The sequence below is a fragment of the Sciurus carolinensis genome (genome assembly GCF_902686445.1).
Source record: "Sciurus carolinensis chromosome 19 unlocalized genomic scaffold, mSciCar1.2 SUPER_34, whole genome shotgun sequence".
Classification (NCBI taxonomy): domain Eukaryota; kingdom Metazoa; phylum Chordata; class Mammalia; order Rodentia; family Sciuridae; genus Sciurus; species Sciurus carolinensis.
Window position 1 is genome coordinate 1,577,937 of NW_025920112.1, and position 17,845 is coordinate 1,595,781.

A 17,845-nucleotide genomic window follows, 5' to 3' on the forward strand; every position below is an offset into this window, starting at 1 on the left:
ATTTGTGTACAATGAATCAAGATGCAGTCTGTAAAAATCAAAAGAATATTTTGTCAGCATTTAGAAGAAGGCAGAAGCTCCAAGTTCTTAATGTATTTCAGAGTGTTCTTCTCATCTGCTTTTAATATTTAGAAAATGAAGACTTTAATGCCTTAATTCATGGAACTTGGGCTGTGGGCAGATTATAATTAATGAAGCAAACTGAAGAAGAGTTCCCACATATTATTGCATCTCAAAGATTCCTACATAGAAAGAACACCTGAGGGTGTGTTTACTTTTTCCACATCTATGTATGTTTCCATTATTATATTAGTTTTAGCATGCCACCATGTCAGACAGAATGAAACCTTATATATTGCTAAATATGTTATTTTTATCATATATAATTTACTTACTCAATGAAAGGAAAATTCGTATGAAAATCTACATGCTTGATTTTCATTTTTTAGGACTTCAGAAAATGGAAAACTTTCTAGAAGACAATATCCAAAGAACACATTATTATTAAGGTGACTCTTACAGAACAAAGGATACCTTTACAATTCAAGAACAATGCTTTGAGTGGTGACCCAATTTAGGACCAGCAGAGAAGCTTCTGTTGAGAAGGTGAGCAGACAGCTCCTGGGAGAAGACCCAGTACTCAGTTGCAGCAGTTCTTGTGGGGAAGGAGAGTAGCAACAGCAGATGTGGAGCAGGCAGGTCACTGAGGATGCAGGTTCAAGCACACAGGGACATTCTGAGTCACACAACCAGGTCTGTGGTGAACCAGAGCACTGAGTTGAGGAGGGGAAGCAGGACCCTAGCTCCTCAGGAGCTGAGACGGTGCATAGTACTGAGGAATGTCCTGCCAGGAGTCCGCAGGGAGGAAGGCTCCAAGTACTTCACTGGGTTTGCTGTGCCTGTACTAGACTTTGTATTCAGGACCATGTATGTGTCCATGTATGAGAGGCTGAGATGGTTACCAGAGAGAAGTGGGGCAGGAAATTCTATTCAGGTTTTAAAAACTACTGAACAAAGGCTATGGTTTTGGGGGAAGAAGATTCATTAACAAAGTCTAATAGAGTCAATTCCTTCTTATTCTCCCTCCTTGTTTCATTTCATGATTATTCCTTAGCATTTGATTTTGTTTTTCTTTCAAGGAATTTAAAGCAGTAGCCTTTAATGGAGAAATGGAACCAAACTTCAAATGACTTCATTTTGTTGGGGTTGTTTCCACCAAATCAGAAAGGCCTACTTCTCTTGCTCCTGATCATCTTTGTGTTTGTTCTCGCCTGTTTGGGGAACTCAGGAATGACCGCCCTCATCCTCTTGGACCCCCGGCTCCACACCCCCATGTACTTTCTCCTCAGCCAGCTCTCCCTCATGGACCTGCTGTACATCTCCTCCACTGTGCCCAAGATGGCGTCCAACTTCCTCTCGGGACAGAAGGGCATCTCCTTCCTGGGCTGTGGTGTGCAAAGCTTCTTCTTTCTGACAATGGCATGTTCTGAAGGCTTACTCCTGGCCTCCATGGCCTATGACCGCTTCGTGGCCATCTGTCACCCTCTCCACTACCCCATCCGCATGAGTAAAGTGACATGTGTGAAGATGATCCTGGGGTCCTGGACACTGGGCTCCATCAACTCCCTGGCACACACTGTCTATGCCCTCCATCTTCCTTACTGCAGGTCCAGGGCCATCAATCATTTCTTCTGTGATGTTCCCGCCATGTTGCCTCTGGCCTGTGTGGACACCTGGGACTACGAGTACATGGTGTTTGTGAGCACAAGCCTGTTTCTCCTTCTTCCATTCCTTGGCATCACTGCCTCCTATGGACGGGTCCTCTTTGCTGTCTTCCACATGCGCTCAAAAGAGGGAAGGAGAAAGGCCTTCACCACGTGCTCCACACATTTGACAGTGGTGACCTTTTACTATGCACCTTTTGTCTACACATATCTCCGTCCCAGGAGTCTCCGCTCACCAGAAGAAGACAAGATTCTTGCGGTTTTCTACACCATCCTCACCCCCATGCTCAACCCCATCATCTACAGCCTGAGGAACAAGGAGGTCCTGGGTGCCATGGGAAGAGTGTGTGGGATGTTCTCCTCCAGGAAGACATGAGCATGGCTGTTCCTGCTCCTCTGTGTGGCTTCTTTCCATGCTGACTAGCACTTCAAAGCAGAGCTGATGAATATATATATATTATATATATAATATATATATATATTCATCATCAGTAAACCACATATCACAGCACAGGACCTCTGGGTGACTGACAGTCCTCCCCTTCACAGCCAGATGTGGCTTCTTTTTCTGATCATTATTCCTGGTGTTGGGACAATGAATTTTACCCACACGCTTTAAAAGATCTGTTTACTTTCTTTTAAATTCCCTTTTCCCTTCCCTCCTCCCTCTGCCTCCCTCTCCTCCTTAAACTCCAGTGATCTTCTGTAGATACTTCCATATCTATTCCTCTCCTTTTTATTACTATTTTTCTCTAGCGTCTACATATGTGAGACAACATTTGATCCTTGATTTTCTGAGTCTGGCTTATTTCACTCAGCATGTCTGCCACTTCCATCTATTTACTGGCAAATGCCATAATATCATAATTCTTGATGGTTGAGTAAAACTAATTGCATGTATGTTCCATGTTTTCTTATTCAGTTCTTCTAAGAATGGGCACCTGGGCTGGTTCTACAACTTGGCTGTTGTGAATTGTGCTGTTACAAACATTCATGTGACTGTATTGCTACAGTATGCTAACTTCAGTTCTTTGGAGAAATACTGAGGAGTGGGATAGCTGAGTCTTATGGTGATTTCATTCCTAGTTTTAAGAGGAATCTCCCAACTGCCTTCCAGAGTGATTTGACTAATTTGCAGCCCCACCAATGAATGAGTGTGCATTTCCCTAAAATTCCCAACATTTATTCTTTTTATTCTTGATAATTGCTCTCATGACTATAGCGAGATGGAATCTTAGTGTAGTTTTACTTTGCATTTCACTGATTGCTAGAGATACCAAACGTTTTTTCACACTTCTTTATACATTTGCATTTCTTCTTCTGAGAAATGTCTCTTTAGTTCTTTAACCCATTTACTGATTGGGTTATTTGTTTTGGTAATAAGCTTTTTGAGTTTTTTATATATTTTGGATATTAATCCCCTGTCAGATGAGCAGCTCACAAACATTTTCTCCCATTCTGTAGGCTCTTTATGCTCTCAGCCATTTACTTTTCAGCACTGAGTCTTTTTAATTTGATCCATCCAACTTGTTAATTCTTTATTTCTTGAGCTTTAGGGTTTGTGTAAGGAAGTAGTGCCCACACTGCTATGTTGGAGTGTAGATGCTATTTTTTCTCCTAGCAGTGGCAAATATTCTGACTTAATTTCTGAGTTTTTGATCCATTTTGGTTGGGATTTTGTTCAGGATGAGAAATAGGGATCTCATTTTATTCTTTTACATATTTTCTAGCACTATTTGTTAAAAAGGCTATTTTTTTCTGCAACTTTTTTTTTGCACTTTTCTTAGGTATTAGATGACAGATGTGAATTTTATTTGTGTCTTTTATTCTATTCTGTTGATATTCATGTCTGTTTTGATACCCTTATGGTACCATTTTTATTACTATAACTCTGTAGCATAATTTGAAATCAAGTATTCTGATGTGTCCAGCATCACTCTTCTTGCTCAGGATGGTTTTGGTTATTCTGAGTCTCTTATTCTTTCAATGAATTTTAGAACTTGATGATGTTGTTGTTCTGTGAAGAATGCCATTGATATTTTGATGGAAATTGCACTGAATGTGTATACTGATTTTGTCAATATTAATTCTGCTTATCCATGAACATGTAAGGCCTTTCCATATTCTAAGGTCTTCTTCAATTTTTTTCTTCATTGTTCTACCATTTTAATTGTAGAGATACTTCAACTCCTTTGCTATATTAATTTCTGAGTATTTTATTTTATTTGTTTGAGGTGATAGTGAGTGGAATTATTTTCCTGATTTCTTTTTCAGCAGAATTACTGTTGGATTAAATAGAAAAGCTATTGATTTATAAGTGTTTATCTTATATTCTGCTACTTTGCTTAATTTGTTTATCAGTTCTAGAAGTCTTCTGGTACTAGCAATGGTACCAGAAGTCTTTCAATGGTACCAGTCTTTCAAATACCCAAAATAAATTGGTCTTTGAAAAGATAAATGAGATTTACAAACCCTTAGCCACACTAACCAAAAAGAGAGAGGGAAGACCCTAAACAACTCTATACACATTGCAGGATTATTGAGGTTCACATCAGGCTAGTTTATGTGTAGACTTAAACTGCTAATACTTTGCTGAGTTTTGAATATTTTTCAGCCCCAGGATCTCTAATTCATGAATTTTTAACTTGAAAATGAATGTTCTGATCATTTTCCAGCCCCTCTTAGAGAAAAGGGGAACCGGGAATAGATATGCTGTTAGCAACAGATGTATAGCCTTAAAATATATGTCTAGGACTGCTGAGGTCAGAATTTAACATCAGCACCACTAAACAACCATGATTAGTTCAGACATGAAGCAGCAGGCGTTTACTATGCATCCACTACACTAAAAATCACAACAGAATGAATGCATCAGGAATTGTATAAACTATATAATTCTATCAGACTGTGTAATTACAGCTTTTTCTATAAATGCAGAGAAAATAGGGTTGGGAGGCAAGGGAAAAAGTGAAACATTTAAAGAATGAACAGAGTAGAAAAAGAAGTTAAGTAGCAGATGGTGACTATGGTGGCTATAAAGAAAGAGAATAAGAACATAATTAAAAACAATAAAGTAATGAAAAAGAAGAAGGTAGAACATCAAAGTTTGGCTAGTAGTGGAGGTAGAAGTGAAGAAGGGGTAATAAGGGAAAAAACCAAGGTAGAAACAAAGGAATGTAAGATCAAAACAACTCAAGCTAACATAAAATTTTATCCCACCAAAGTAAAATCAAGGGTGAATAATAAGTAAGCGAAGAAGGAAATTGAAATGAATGTAAGATTATATGAAAATATATATCCAAATCTACCTATTTGCTTAATTTGTTTATCAGTTCTAGAAGTCTTCTGGTACTAGCAATGGTACCAGAAGTCTTTCAATGGTACCAGTCTTTCAAATACCCAAAATAAATTGGTCTTTGAAAAGATAACACACATACTCACAATCATTCAAAATGGTAAAACATAGCAAGTAAAATTAAAAGTACAATTTTAAAAAAGTAAATGGATAGGGAATAAAACATGGTAAAAGTTTTTAATGAAAAGCAAAGGGTTTGTTTCCACGGTGGCTATCAAAACTGTGGGCCAGGATGGATGTCCCTTGCCTCTGCAGTTGGCCATTCGTTGTGTTTATTGTTTGGCTCTGTAATGTCCTCAGGGATGGTTGAGTCCAGTGTCTTTGGTTTTCTCACCTGGTGCCAGGCCTTGGGCTGAAGTCAGAGCTGGTGGTATAACTCCCAGCACCCCATCTCCCAGTATTGTATGGTATAGACTGGGGAATGCTGACCAGTGGTGTCCTCCCATAGCAAGCTTGGTGCAGAGTTCTAAACTGGAAGTTCCTGTAATCGGGATTAGGTGTGGCTGATCTTTGGAACTATTTTAATGGGTATTTGTGATTTGACCCATAACCTCCTATTGCTGGGAGATGCTGGCTCTGCTGGACATCTGAGTCTCTGGGGCCTCCTGTAAACTCCTCTTTTAGGATGTAGAATCCAAACCTCCATAGGTCTCACCTTCACTGCTATGAATATGAATTACCCATGGTCATGCCTGGAGAATGGACACTCCTGTCTGACTGTTTGTTGCCATCTTCCAATTAGCTTGCATGGGATGCCAGCAATTTAGAGCCACCTCTGTCCTTGATATCTCAAGTCTGGATCACTTGAGGCACCATTCTCTCTGTGCCTACTTCACTCACCTTGACTCAGGCACAATCTGTACCCCACAATAGGTGACTGCTCTGTCTGACTGGCAATACTTCATGAGCTCCTGATCTCCTGCCTCTGCTTCTGCTGTGAGGCCACTTAGAAATGGTGCCCAATTTCAGTGACCCCGGTTTGCTCAGGACTCTTAACCTGCACACCTGGCAACTTTGGCTGCTTTTCACTCAGTAACTTTCTTGTAAAGGTTAAATTGAATTGTTAACTCGATTGGATTAAGAGGACTCTGAGTGTGTCTTTGAGTGTGTGTCTAGGAATGATTGGCATGTGGGATAGTGAACTGAAGTGGAACCCCTCCCTAAGCATGGGTAGCACGGCCCAGTAGCATGGAATAAAAGCTGGAAGGACAAGGAAGCAAATGCAGATGAAAGTGTGACTCTTCTTGAATGGGTTCTTTATTGCTGCTTCAATCATCTGAGGATATCAGACTCTTGCTTCTTTACTCTTCCAAAGTGAACTCTGCCAGGGATTCTCCAGAGAGTTTCCAGATGCCTTGGTCTTGGACTAGGGTGGCCCTGTTGATCTTTCTTGTTCTGGGTCTCAGAAGATCTTGGACTGTGTAGGTGCTGTTCTTCCAGCTCTCAGCTGCAGATGGCCATTGTGGACTATCCAGCTTCTAATCATGTAAGCCAATCTAATAAATTTGCTTTTATAATCACAGGATCCTGTGGATCCTGTTCATCTAGAGAACCTGACTAATACATTTCCCCACCACCTCTGAGTCCATGAAGGACAGTCTCCTGCATGTCACACACTCCCCTACATCAACTTTTCCCTGTGCTGACCTTCTCTCTCTGCCTTTGCTTCTCTTTCCCTCAGAATTGGCTACCACTTGCCAAACCAATGTGAGTCTAATGCCTGACTTCTCATATTGTGCACAAAGCACCCAACTTTCTGTGTCCCTGTGTTTGTCTTGTTTTGATGTGGTTTTACTGTCCACAGTGAATTTTAGTTAATTTCCTTAGGTACACACCTTGCTCAAGAGCAGTCTTCTTGTTTTTTAAATCTCAAGCTAAGAAAATGCTGGGAAGGGCACCCTTCCTCTAATCTGCCATCTTCTCTTCCACTAATTTTTAGTTTTAATCCTTCTAGGGATATTCATCTCCAAGTGGATCCTAGAAACCATGCTTATTATTCTCCTGGTATACAACAGGTAAAGAAGCTCTTCCTACCATGGGGAGAGTTGCTTACAACTTTTCATTCATTGCCCTATTCAAACTCTTGATCCAATACTGTCCACGGTCCTTGAACTTCACTGAGAGATTTATCCTTGATTTTACTCATCAGTGGTTCATCTGGGCTTGATGTTGGGATGTCTGTTTTGCTAAAATCTATGCTGTTAATATCTTGTGCCTCTCAAAGGACACATGAGTTTACCATCTAAAGCCTCACAGACAGGCTTTCAGATATAATTGTCACTATGTTCTTGTGCTTTCTAATCTATTGTTTGTTCAGTTCCATGAGCCCTTGACCACTTGACTAATTCCTTCCTGGATGTAATTCTGAAATCTGTGCTTTCCACATTTCACCAAACCCATGCTCATGTGCTGTCCTGAGGTCCTTTAATCCAAGAATGAGTTAAAACAATTTATCTGCTATTTGACCTTCTAATATATTTTATTAATCCTATTTCTTGCAAGTGCATTGTTCTTGGTATGTATATATCCAGCCTGATTCCTCTGTGTTTTGGAAGATTTTAAGGGCCACCAGATTCTTTAAATATGTTTCTCTCTTTCACCAATGAAGATTAATTTTTTTTTAAAAAAATTATCTGTATTCTAATTAGTTATATAATTTCTTTTTTTCTTTCTCAACTAAGAATCCTGGCTGATACAATCATATTTCAATGTCAGTTTGAATGTAACTGAATAATCCTATGGAAAGTAAGGGCAGTGATTACAAACAAGGAGCAGGGATAAAGATATCTTTACATACTTCGGAAACAGAGTAAGATGAATTTATCATTGTTCAGAGTGGTGGCAATGGAATAAAATAACTTAGTTTAAGACTTAAATGTCACACTTGTTTCCAATTTATGAGACACTTACACCTCAGTGCCCCCGATATAATAAGTACTCAGGACTTAGTGACTGATAAAGTTTCCACTCTTAGAAGTAACTGCTCTTTTTTTCCCTCCAGATTTTAAAGGCAAAAAACAGTGGAAGACTGACTCCTGATGGTCCTTTCTGAGCTGTTTCCTCCACTGTGCTTCTACTATGATCTCTGCCTCACCTTGGGCACAGGGCTATGGAGCCAGATGTCTGTGGACTGAGACCTGAGAAACCATGACCCCAAATAAAATTTCCTTCCTCTGCATACTTCTCATCAGGTTTTTTGGTCAAAGGGATTACAAAGTGACTAAAACAGAAGCTGGAACCAAGAATTGGTTTGTGAGACAGTCATGAGCATTTTAGGGCCAGGAATGTTATGGTTCGTGACCCTGCAGAGCTCATGTGTGAGATAATGTAAGAATGTACAGAGGTGAAATGATTAAATTATGAGAGTATGACCTAATCTGTGACTTCATTCACTGTAGGGATAAACTGGGTGGTAGCCATAGGCAGGTGGAGTGTGACTGGAGTAGTGAGTCACTGGGAATGTGCCTCTGGGCAGTGTTCTGTCCCTGGTGAGCAGAACTCTCTCTGTTTCCTGCTTGAAATGTCCTGAACTGACTTTCTCAGCACAACCTTTCGTTATGATGTTCTGCCTCACCTCGAATGCACAGCAGTGAATTCAGCTGCTGTATGGACTGAGATATCTAAAACTATGCCAAAGGGACTTTCTCTTCTCCTCAAAAACAAGCAAACAAAAATATAAATGGTAGGTTTGAGTAAATCATAGAACAGGAGGATAATCATCACTACATTCCACATTATCCCACTGTTGAACCACAATTGGGATGAGAAAGATATCAATCCTTGAACATAGGAAGAGAGAAAGAAAATATTTTTATTTCAATAACCCATGTTCTGCTAAACAAATATAGAGGAAAACCAAAAATGCATTCAGTACACATTATAAAATCATTTCAATAGATAGCATGTGGTTTAAAATTTGCATCTCACTGTTGGAGGCAAAAAAACTGAATGAGTGAAAGTGCAAAATAATGACTGTAGATTAACATTTGGGTGAAAAATGGCAAAATGGTGATCAATGAAGAGGGTATCAGGGGCATATGAAGATGTGGTTCTCCCCGAGGGCATCTGAGTCTAACATTCAGGACAACCTGGAGTAGATGCTAGGAAAGAGTGATGCATGTTGCACAGATTTGAGCAAAGCTACTTCTTTCTACATCACTTCTGTGAACAACCTGAATATAAAGGGAAAGGAGGGCATGTGGGTGAAGTCACATGGCAGTGGGAATTACTATATTATTTTTCCAAGTCTGAGAACTTTCTAGGTCAAATTTAAACAAATCAATTTCAAGCAATGACATTGAAGAAGCCATCAAAATCCTACCAACAAAGAAAAACCCAGGACCAGATGAATTCTCAGTCGAATTCTACCAGACCTTCAAAGAAGAACTAATACCAATCCTCCTCAAAGTATTCCCTGAATTAGAAAAGGAGGAAACCCTTCCAAACTCATTCTATGAGGTTAAAATCAAACTGACATCAAATCCAGACAAAGACATGTTAAGGAAAGATAACTTCAGACCAATATCCCTCATGAACATAGATACAAACGTTCTTAATAAGATACAGGCAAATCATATACAAAATCATAGTTTAAAAATAAAGTGCACCATGATCAGGTGGAGTTCATCCCAGGGATTTAAGGTTGGTTCAACATATGAAAATCAATAAACACAATTCATCACATCAATAGACTTAAAGACAAGAATCACATGATTATCTTAATAGATGCAAAATAAAAGCATTTGACAAAATACAGCACCACTTCATGTTCAAAACACTAGAAAAACTAGGGATAGTAGGAATATACCTCAACATTGTAAAAGGCCAAGATAATTCTAAATAGAAAAATATTGAAAGTATTCCTTCTAAAAGTTGGAATAAGACAGGAATGACCTCGTATTCCACTTATAGTCAACAGTCCTTGAAACCCTAGCCAAAGCAATTAGACAAATGAAAAAAATTAAAGGGATATGAATAGGAAAAGAAGAACTCAAACTATTCCTATTTGCCAATGAAATAATTCTGTATTTAGAAGGCCCCCAAAACTCCACCAGAAAACTTCTAGAACTCACAATTGAATTCAACAAAGTATCATGACATAAAATTAACACACATAAATCAGTTGTGTTCCTATACACCAATGATGAGTCAACTGAAAAGGAATTAGAAAAACTATTCCATTCACAATAGCCTCAAAAAAAAAAATCTTGGGAATCACTCAAACAAAAGAAACAAAAGACCTCTACAAGGAAAACTGCAGAACACTAAAGAAAGAAATTGAAGAAGACTTAAGAAGATGGAAAGATCTTAGATGTTCTTGGACAGGCAGAATTCATATTGTCAAAATGGTCATACTACCAAAACCAATATACGGATTTAATGCAATTTTTATTAAAATCCCAATGACATTCTTCATAGAACTAGAAATGGCATTCATGAAAATCATTTGGAAAAATAAGAACCAGAAGAGCCCAAGTAATCCTTAGTGAGAAAAGTGAAGCAAGAGGTAACAATACCAGACTGTAAATTATACTACAGAACTATAGTAACAAAAATGACATAGTATTGGCACCAAAACAGATATGAAGACCAATGGAACAGACTGGTAGATACAGAGACAAACCCACACAAATAAATTTACCTTATATTAGACAAAGGCACCATAAAACATACATTATAGAAAAGATAACCTCTTCAACAACTAGTGCTGGGAAAACTGGAAATTCATGTGTAATAGAAAAAAGCTTAACCCCTATCTTTCACCTTGCATAAAACTTAAAGTGGATCAAGGACACAGGCATTTGACCAAAATCCCTGCATCTACTAGGAGAAAATGTAGGTGCAACTATCCATCATGTCAACTTAGGGACTGAGTTCCTCAACAACACTTATAAGTTGCAAGAAATAAAATCAAGGATCAGTAAATGGGATGGTATTGAATTAAGTAACTTATTCACAGCAAAGGATACAATCAGAGCATGAAGAGAGAACCTACAGAATGGGAAAAAGTCTTTACCATATGCACCTCAGATTGACAATTAATCTCCAGGATATACAAAGAACTCAAACAACTTAAAACCAACAAAAGTAAATAACTGAATCAATAAATGAACAAAGGAACTGAAAAGGAATTAAACAGAAGAATAAATATGAACAATCAATAAACATATAAAAAGTATAAAAAGTTCAACATCTCTAGCAATTATATAAATGCAAATTAGGGACTTTCAAGATGGCAGACTAGAGGGTGACAACATTTCATGTCACTCCAGGACTCAGGATTCAAGAAGAGGAGGTATTGAGAGAATCGGGACCAGCTCAGAGCAGCTAGGTGAGTCTCTCCCCCTGGGCGAGGCTACCTGGACTGGGCAGTAATCCTGGAATGCAGGAAACTTTGTGGGGTACAGTTGCCCAGTGAGACTGCCCCACTGGAGCTGTGAACTTATACAATGAGGAGCATTGTAGAGGAGAGACCGCTCAGCGAGGGACTTCGGAGCAGAGCGAGGGTCCCGGGTCCAGCAGCAGGATAGGACCACAGGCAGCTACTGAGAGGAGGGGGTGCCTGTGAGAGGCTTTGGCCAGGGGCGAGGCTCCCTGGCACAGGTGATAGTTCCAGACCCCAGGGAACATTGCAGAGGAGGGCTGCCCAGCCAAGGGGGTAGTTCTGGACTGAAGGAAACATCTAGGAGGAGAGCTGCCCAGTGATACTTACCCACCAGGTGAGTCTTCCCCACTGGGTGAGGCTTTCCCACCAGGATGGTAGAACCAGAGATATAGGAGCAGAATAGCCATGCCCCAGCCTGCAGCCTAGTCCCCCTTCTGACTGACCATCAGTCAACAAGTGGAGGAACCTCTGTTGACTAGCAGGAAAAGCACCCTACATGAAGGCCATCACCCCTAGAGGGACAGCTTCCTTGTGGAGCACTGCATTATCAAGCTCCTCCAAGACTTCAGGCTACTGAAGTCTAGGAGGTGAGTGATTAGAAATCTACAGGAACACTATCAGTCAATAGAGGAAATCTGCAATATCTCAGAGTTTCAGTACTAGAGGGGTAGACACCTGACCAATATGAGAAAACAAGAAAAGAAAATGTCCCAAATAAACCTAGCTGCTACAACAATAAAATTCAATGACAACATGGCAGCAGAAATGTCAGAAAGGGAGTTCAGAATGTATGTAATTAAAGTAACCAGAGAAGCAAATGATGAGATGAAAGAGCAAATGCAGGCTTCATGATCACATGACTCAACAGTTAAAAGAGTAAATATGGGAAGCAAAAGATCATTTCAATAAAGAGTTAGAGATACTGAAAAAAAACAAAGAGAAATCCTTGAAATGAAGGAAACAATAAACCAAATTAAAAGCTCCACGGAAAGCATAACCAATAAGATAGAACATCTGGAAGAAGAACCTCAGACATTGAAGACAAAATATTTAATCTTGAAAAGAAAGTTGACCAAACAGAGAAGATGGCAAGAAATCATGAACAGAATCTACAAGAATTGTGGGATATCATGAAAAGGTTGAATTTAAGAATTACTGGGATTGAGGAAGGCTTAGAGAAACAAACCAAAGGAATGAACAATCTATTCAGTGAAATAATATCAGAAAATTTCCCACATCTGAAGAATGAAATGGAAAATGAAGTACAAGAGGCTTATAAGACTCCAAATATAAAAAATTACAACATACTCACACCAAGGCACTTTATAATAAAAATACATAACATACAAAATAAAGACATAATTTTAAAGGCTGCAAGAGAAAAGAATCAAATTACATTCAGGGGGAATCCAATATGGATATCAGCAGAGTTTTCAACCCAGACCCTAAAAGCTAGAAGGGCCTGGAACATTTTTCAAGCTCTGAAAGAAAATGGATGCCAACCAAGAATCTTATACCCTACAAAACTTACCTTCAGATTTAACAATAAAATAAAATCCTTCTATGATTAAACAAAAGCTAAAAGAATTTACAAAAAGAAAGCCTGCACTACAGAACATTCTCAGCAAAATATTCCATGAGGAAGAGATGAAAAACAATGATGTAAATCAGCAAAGGGAGGAACTACCCTAAAGGAATAGCCAAATAAAGGAGAAATCAAGTCATGTCAAAAAACAAAAATGAGCCAAATGACTGGGAATACAAATCATATTTCAACAACTCTGAATGTTAATGATCTGAACACATCAATCAAAAGACATAGACTGGCAGATTGGATTAAAAAGAAAGATCCAACAATTTGCTGCCTGCAAGAGACTCATCTCATAGAAAGAGATACCCACAGACTAAAGGTGAAAGAATGGGAAAAATCATACCATTCACATGGACTCAGCAAAAACCTGGAGTATCCATCCTCATATCAGATAATGTGAACTTCAAGCCAAAGTTAGTCAGAAGGGATAAAGAAGGACATTTCATACTGCTTAAGGGAATCATACATCAGCATGACATAACAATCATAAATACAATGCCCCAAAAAGTGGCTCATCCACGTATATCAAACAAATTCTTCTCAATGCCAGGAATCAAATAGACCACAACACAATAATACTAGGTGACTTTTACACACCTATCTCCCCACTGGACAGATCTTCCAAACAAAAATTGAACAAAGTAACCATAGATCTTAATAACACAATCAATAATTTTGACTTAATGGACATTTATATAATATACCATCCGATGAAGAGCGAATTCACTTTCTTCTCAGTAGCACATGGATTCTTCTCTAAAATAGACGATATATTATGCCACAAAGCTGCTGTTAGCGAATACAAGAAGACAGAGACACTACCTTGTATTCTATCAGATCATAATGGATTGAAATTAGAAATATATGACAGAGTAAAAAAAAAAAAAAAAAAACAGAAACTACTCCAACAACTGGAGATTAAATAATACACTATTGAATGATGAATGGAGAACAGAAGACATTGGGGGGGAATTAAAAAATTCTTAGAGGTAAATGAGAACAAAGAAACAACATATAAATATCTCTGGGATACAATGAAAGCAGTTCTTAGAGGAAAATTTATTTCATGGAGTGCATTCAATAAAAGAATAAAAAAATCAACAAGTAAACAACATAACACTACACCTCAAATCCCTAGAAAAAGAAGAACAGAGCAACACCAAAAGTAGTAGAAGACAGGAAATAGTTAAAACCAGAGCTGAAATCAATGAAATTTAAACAAAAGAAACAATTGAAGAAATTGACAAAATAAAAAGTTGTTTCTAGGAAAAAATAAACAAAATTGATCAACCCTTATCCACACTAACAAGAGAAGGAGAGAGAAAATTCAAAATACCAAAATTCAAAATGAACTAGAAAATATCAGAACAGATTTGAATGAAATACAAAACATAATTAGAAACTATTTTGAAAATCTATACTCCAACAAAATAGAAAATCTTGAAGACATCAACAGGTTTCTAGAGATAGATGAATTACCTAAACTGAACCAGGAGGACATACACAATTTAAATAGATTAATTTCAAGTAATGAAATAGAAGAAGACATCAAAAACCTACCAACAAAGAAAAGTCTGGGACCAGATGGGTTCTCAGCCGAGTTCTACAAAACCTTTCAAGAAGAAATCACTCCAATACTTCTCAAAGTATTCCATGAAACAGAAGAGGAGGGAACCCTCCAAAACTCATTCTATGAAGCGAATATCACCCTGATACTAAATCAGACAGAGACACATCGAGGAAAGAAAATTTCAGACCAATATCCTTAATGAACATCGACACAAAAATTCTCAAGAAAATTTTAGCATACAAAAATATATTAAAAAAGTGCTCCATGATCAAGTGGGTTTTATCCCAGGGATGCAAGTTTGGTTCAACAACCAGAAATCAATAAATGTCATTCACCATATTGACAGACTTGAAGTCAAGAATCACATGATTATTTCGATAGATGCAGAAAAAGCATTAGATAAAATACAGCACCCCTTCAGTCTCAAAACACTAGAAAAAATAGGGATAGTGGGAACATTCCTTAACATTGTAATGGCAATCTATGACAAGTCCATGGCCAATATCATTCTAAATGGTGCAAAACTGAAAGCATTCCCCCTAAAAACTGGAACAAGGCAGGGATGCCCTCTTTCACCACTTCTATTCACCAACATTGTTCTTGAAACTCTAGCCAGAGCAATTAGACAGACCAAAGAAATTGAAGGAATACGAATAGGAAAAGAAGAACTCAAACTATCCCTATTTGCTGATGACATGATTATACACTTAGAGGAACCGGGAAATTTCACCAGAAAACATTGAGAACTCATAAGTGAATTCAGTAAAGTAGCAGGATATAATATCAATGCTCATAAATCTAATGCATTTTTATACATAAGTGATGAATCTTCAGAAAGAGATGTTAGGAAATCTACCCCATTCACAATAGCCTTGAAAGAAATAAAATACTTTGGAATCAATCTAACAAAAGAGGTGAAAGACCTCTACAATGAGAAGTGAGAACACTAAAGAAAGAAATTAAAGAAAATCTTAGAAGATGGAAAGATCTCCCATGTTCTTGGATAGGCAGAATTAATATTATCAAAATGGCCATACTACCAAAGACCCTGCAGAGACCCTACATCTTATAGAAGAAAAAGTAGGACCAAATCTTCAACATTTTGGCTTAGGGTCAGACTTCCTTAACAGGAGTCCCATAGCACAAGAAATAAAAGCAATAATCAATAACTGGGGTAGATTCAAACTAAAAAGCTTTCTCTCAGCAAAGGAAACTATCAGCAATGTGAAGAGAGAGCCTACAGAGTGGGAGAAAATCTTTTGCCACTCATACTTCAGATAAAGCACTAATTTCCAGAATCTATAAAGAACTCAAAAATCTCTACACTACGAATACAAATAACCCAGTCAACAAATGAACTAAGGAAATGAACAGACACTTCACAGAAGAAGATCTACAAGCAATCAACAGATATAAAAAAAATGTTCAACTTCTCTAGTAATAAGGGAGATGCAAATAAATACTACCCTATGATTCCATTTCACTCCAATTAGAATGGTGATTTTCAAGAATACAAACAACAATATGTGCTGGCAAGGATGTGGGGAAAAAGGTACACTCATACATTGTTGGTGGAGTTGTGAATTAGTGCAGTCACTCTGGAAAGCAGTGGGGAAATTCCTTATAAAACGAGGAATAAAACCACCATTTCACCAAGCTATCCCACTCCTTGGCCTATACCCAAAGGACTTAAAAGCAGCATACTACAGTGATGCAGCCAGATCAATATTCATAGCTGCTCAATTCACAATAGCCAGATTGTGGAACCAACCTAGATGCCCTTCAATTGATGAATGGATCAAGAAACTGTGATATATATGTATATATATAGATATATATCTTGGAACATTACTCAGTCATAAAGAATCATAAAATTATGGCATTTGCAGGCAAATGGATGAAATTGGAAAATATCATGCTAAGTGACATAAGGCAATCTCAAAAAAAAACAAACGATGATGATCTCACTGATAAGCACATGATGACACATAATGGGGTGTGGGAGGGGGCAAGAATGGAGGAAGGAAGGACTGTATATAGGAAACAGAGGGGTGGGAGGGGTGGGGGAGAAGGAAAAAATAACAGAATAAATGAAACACCATTACCCTGTGTAAATGTATGAGTACACAAATGGCATGCCTCTACTTCATGTACAAACAGAGAAATAAGATGTATCCCATTTGTTTACAATAAAACAAATAAAAAAATGCAAATTAAAACTACACTGAGATTCCATCTCAGTCTAGTCAGAATGGCAAGTATCAAGAATACAAGCAACAATAAGTGTTGATGAGGATGTGGGGGAAATGATACACTCATACATTGCTGGTGTGACTGCAAATTGTTGCAACCACTCTGGAAAGCAGTATGGAGATTTGTCAGAAAACTTGAACTGGAACCTCGATTTAGCCCAGTTATCTCAGTCCTGGGTATATAACTAAATGATTTTAAATTAGCAAACTACAGTGAAATAGCAACATCAGTGTTTATAGTAGCTCCATTCACAAGAGCTAAGCTATGGAACCAAACTAGGTGCCCTTCAACAGATGAAAGATTAAAGGAAATGTATCATATGAACACCATGGAATATTGTTCAGCCATAAAAAATGAAATTATTCCAATTGTGGGTAAATGGATGGAACTGGAGACTAACATGCTAAGTGAAATAAACCAATCACAAAAAACATAAGGTCAATTGTTCTCTTTGTTATGTGTTTGCTAATACATAATAAGCAGGAGAGGGAAGAATAGAAGTTCATTGAATTAGATAAAGGGAATGAAGGGAGTGGAAGGTGATGGGAAAATCTTCTAGTTCAAGGATTTTATAAAGTCATTTCTGATGGCCTTGGAGTGCTCTGTATTTGCTGGTAGTAAAGTTACTGGTAAGAAAAATTATATTATCTCTGACCTTTGTAGGAATGTCAGTGTGAAAGTCAATCAGAAAAACAAAGACAATTGAGAGATGAGTCTACAAATATAATTTTACCTGGGGATAGAGAATAGGGTAGAAGTTTAGAAAAAGGCCTTCACCACGTGCTCCACACATTTGACTGTGGTGACATTTTACTATGCACCTTTTGTCTACACTTATCTTCGGCCCAGGAATCTCCGCTCACCAGAAGAAGACAAGATTCTTGCAGTTTTCTACAGTGTCCTCACTCCCATGCTCAATCCCACTGTTTACAGCCTGAGGAACCAGGAGGTGCTGGGTACCATGAGA

At 38.1% G+C, this 17,845-nt stretch overlaps 1 protein-coding gene across 1 annotated transcript; it reads left to right on the forward strand.

Annotated features, from left to right (window-relative positions):
- The first annotated feature begins 1,161 nt into the window (after positions 1–1,161).
- Positions 1,162–2,100, forward strand: LOC124973460 (olfactory receptor 2L13-like). Its single transcript, XM_047537383.1, has one exon. It carries the CDS (start codon positions 1,162–1,164, stop codon positions 2,098–2,100), a length of 939 nt encoding a protein of 312 aa, XP_047393339.1.
- The last annotated feature ends 15,745 nt before the right edge of the window (positions 2,101–17,845 follow it).

What these genes read in the sequence shown, in the direction of transcription:
- LOC124973460 (XM_047537383.1), top strand. Translation starts at nt 1,162, where the DNA reads ATGGAGAAATGGAACCAAACTTCAAATGACTTCATTTTGTTGGGGTTG.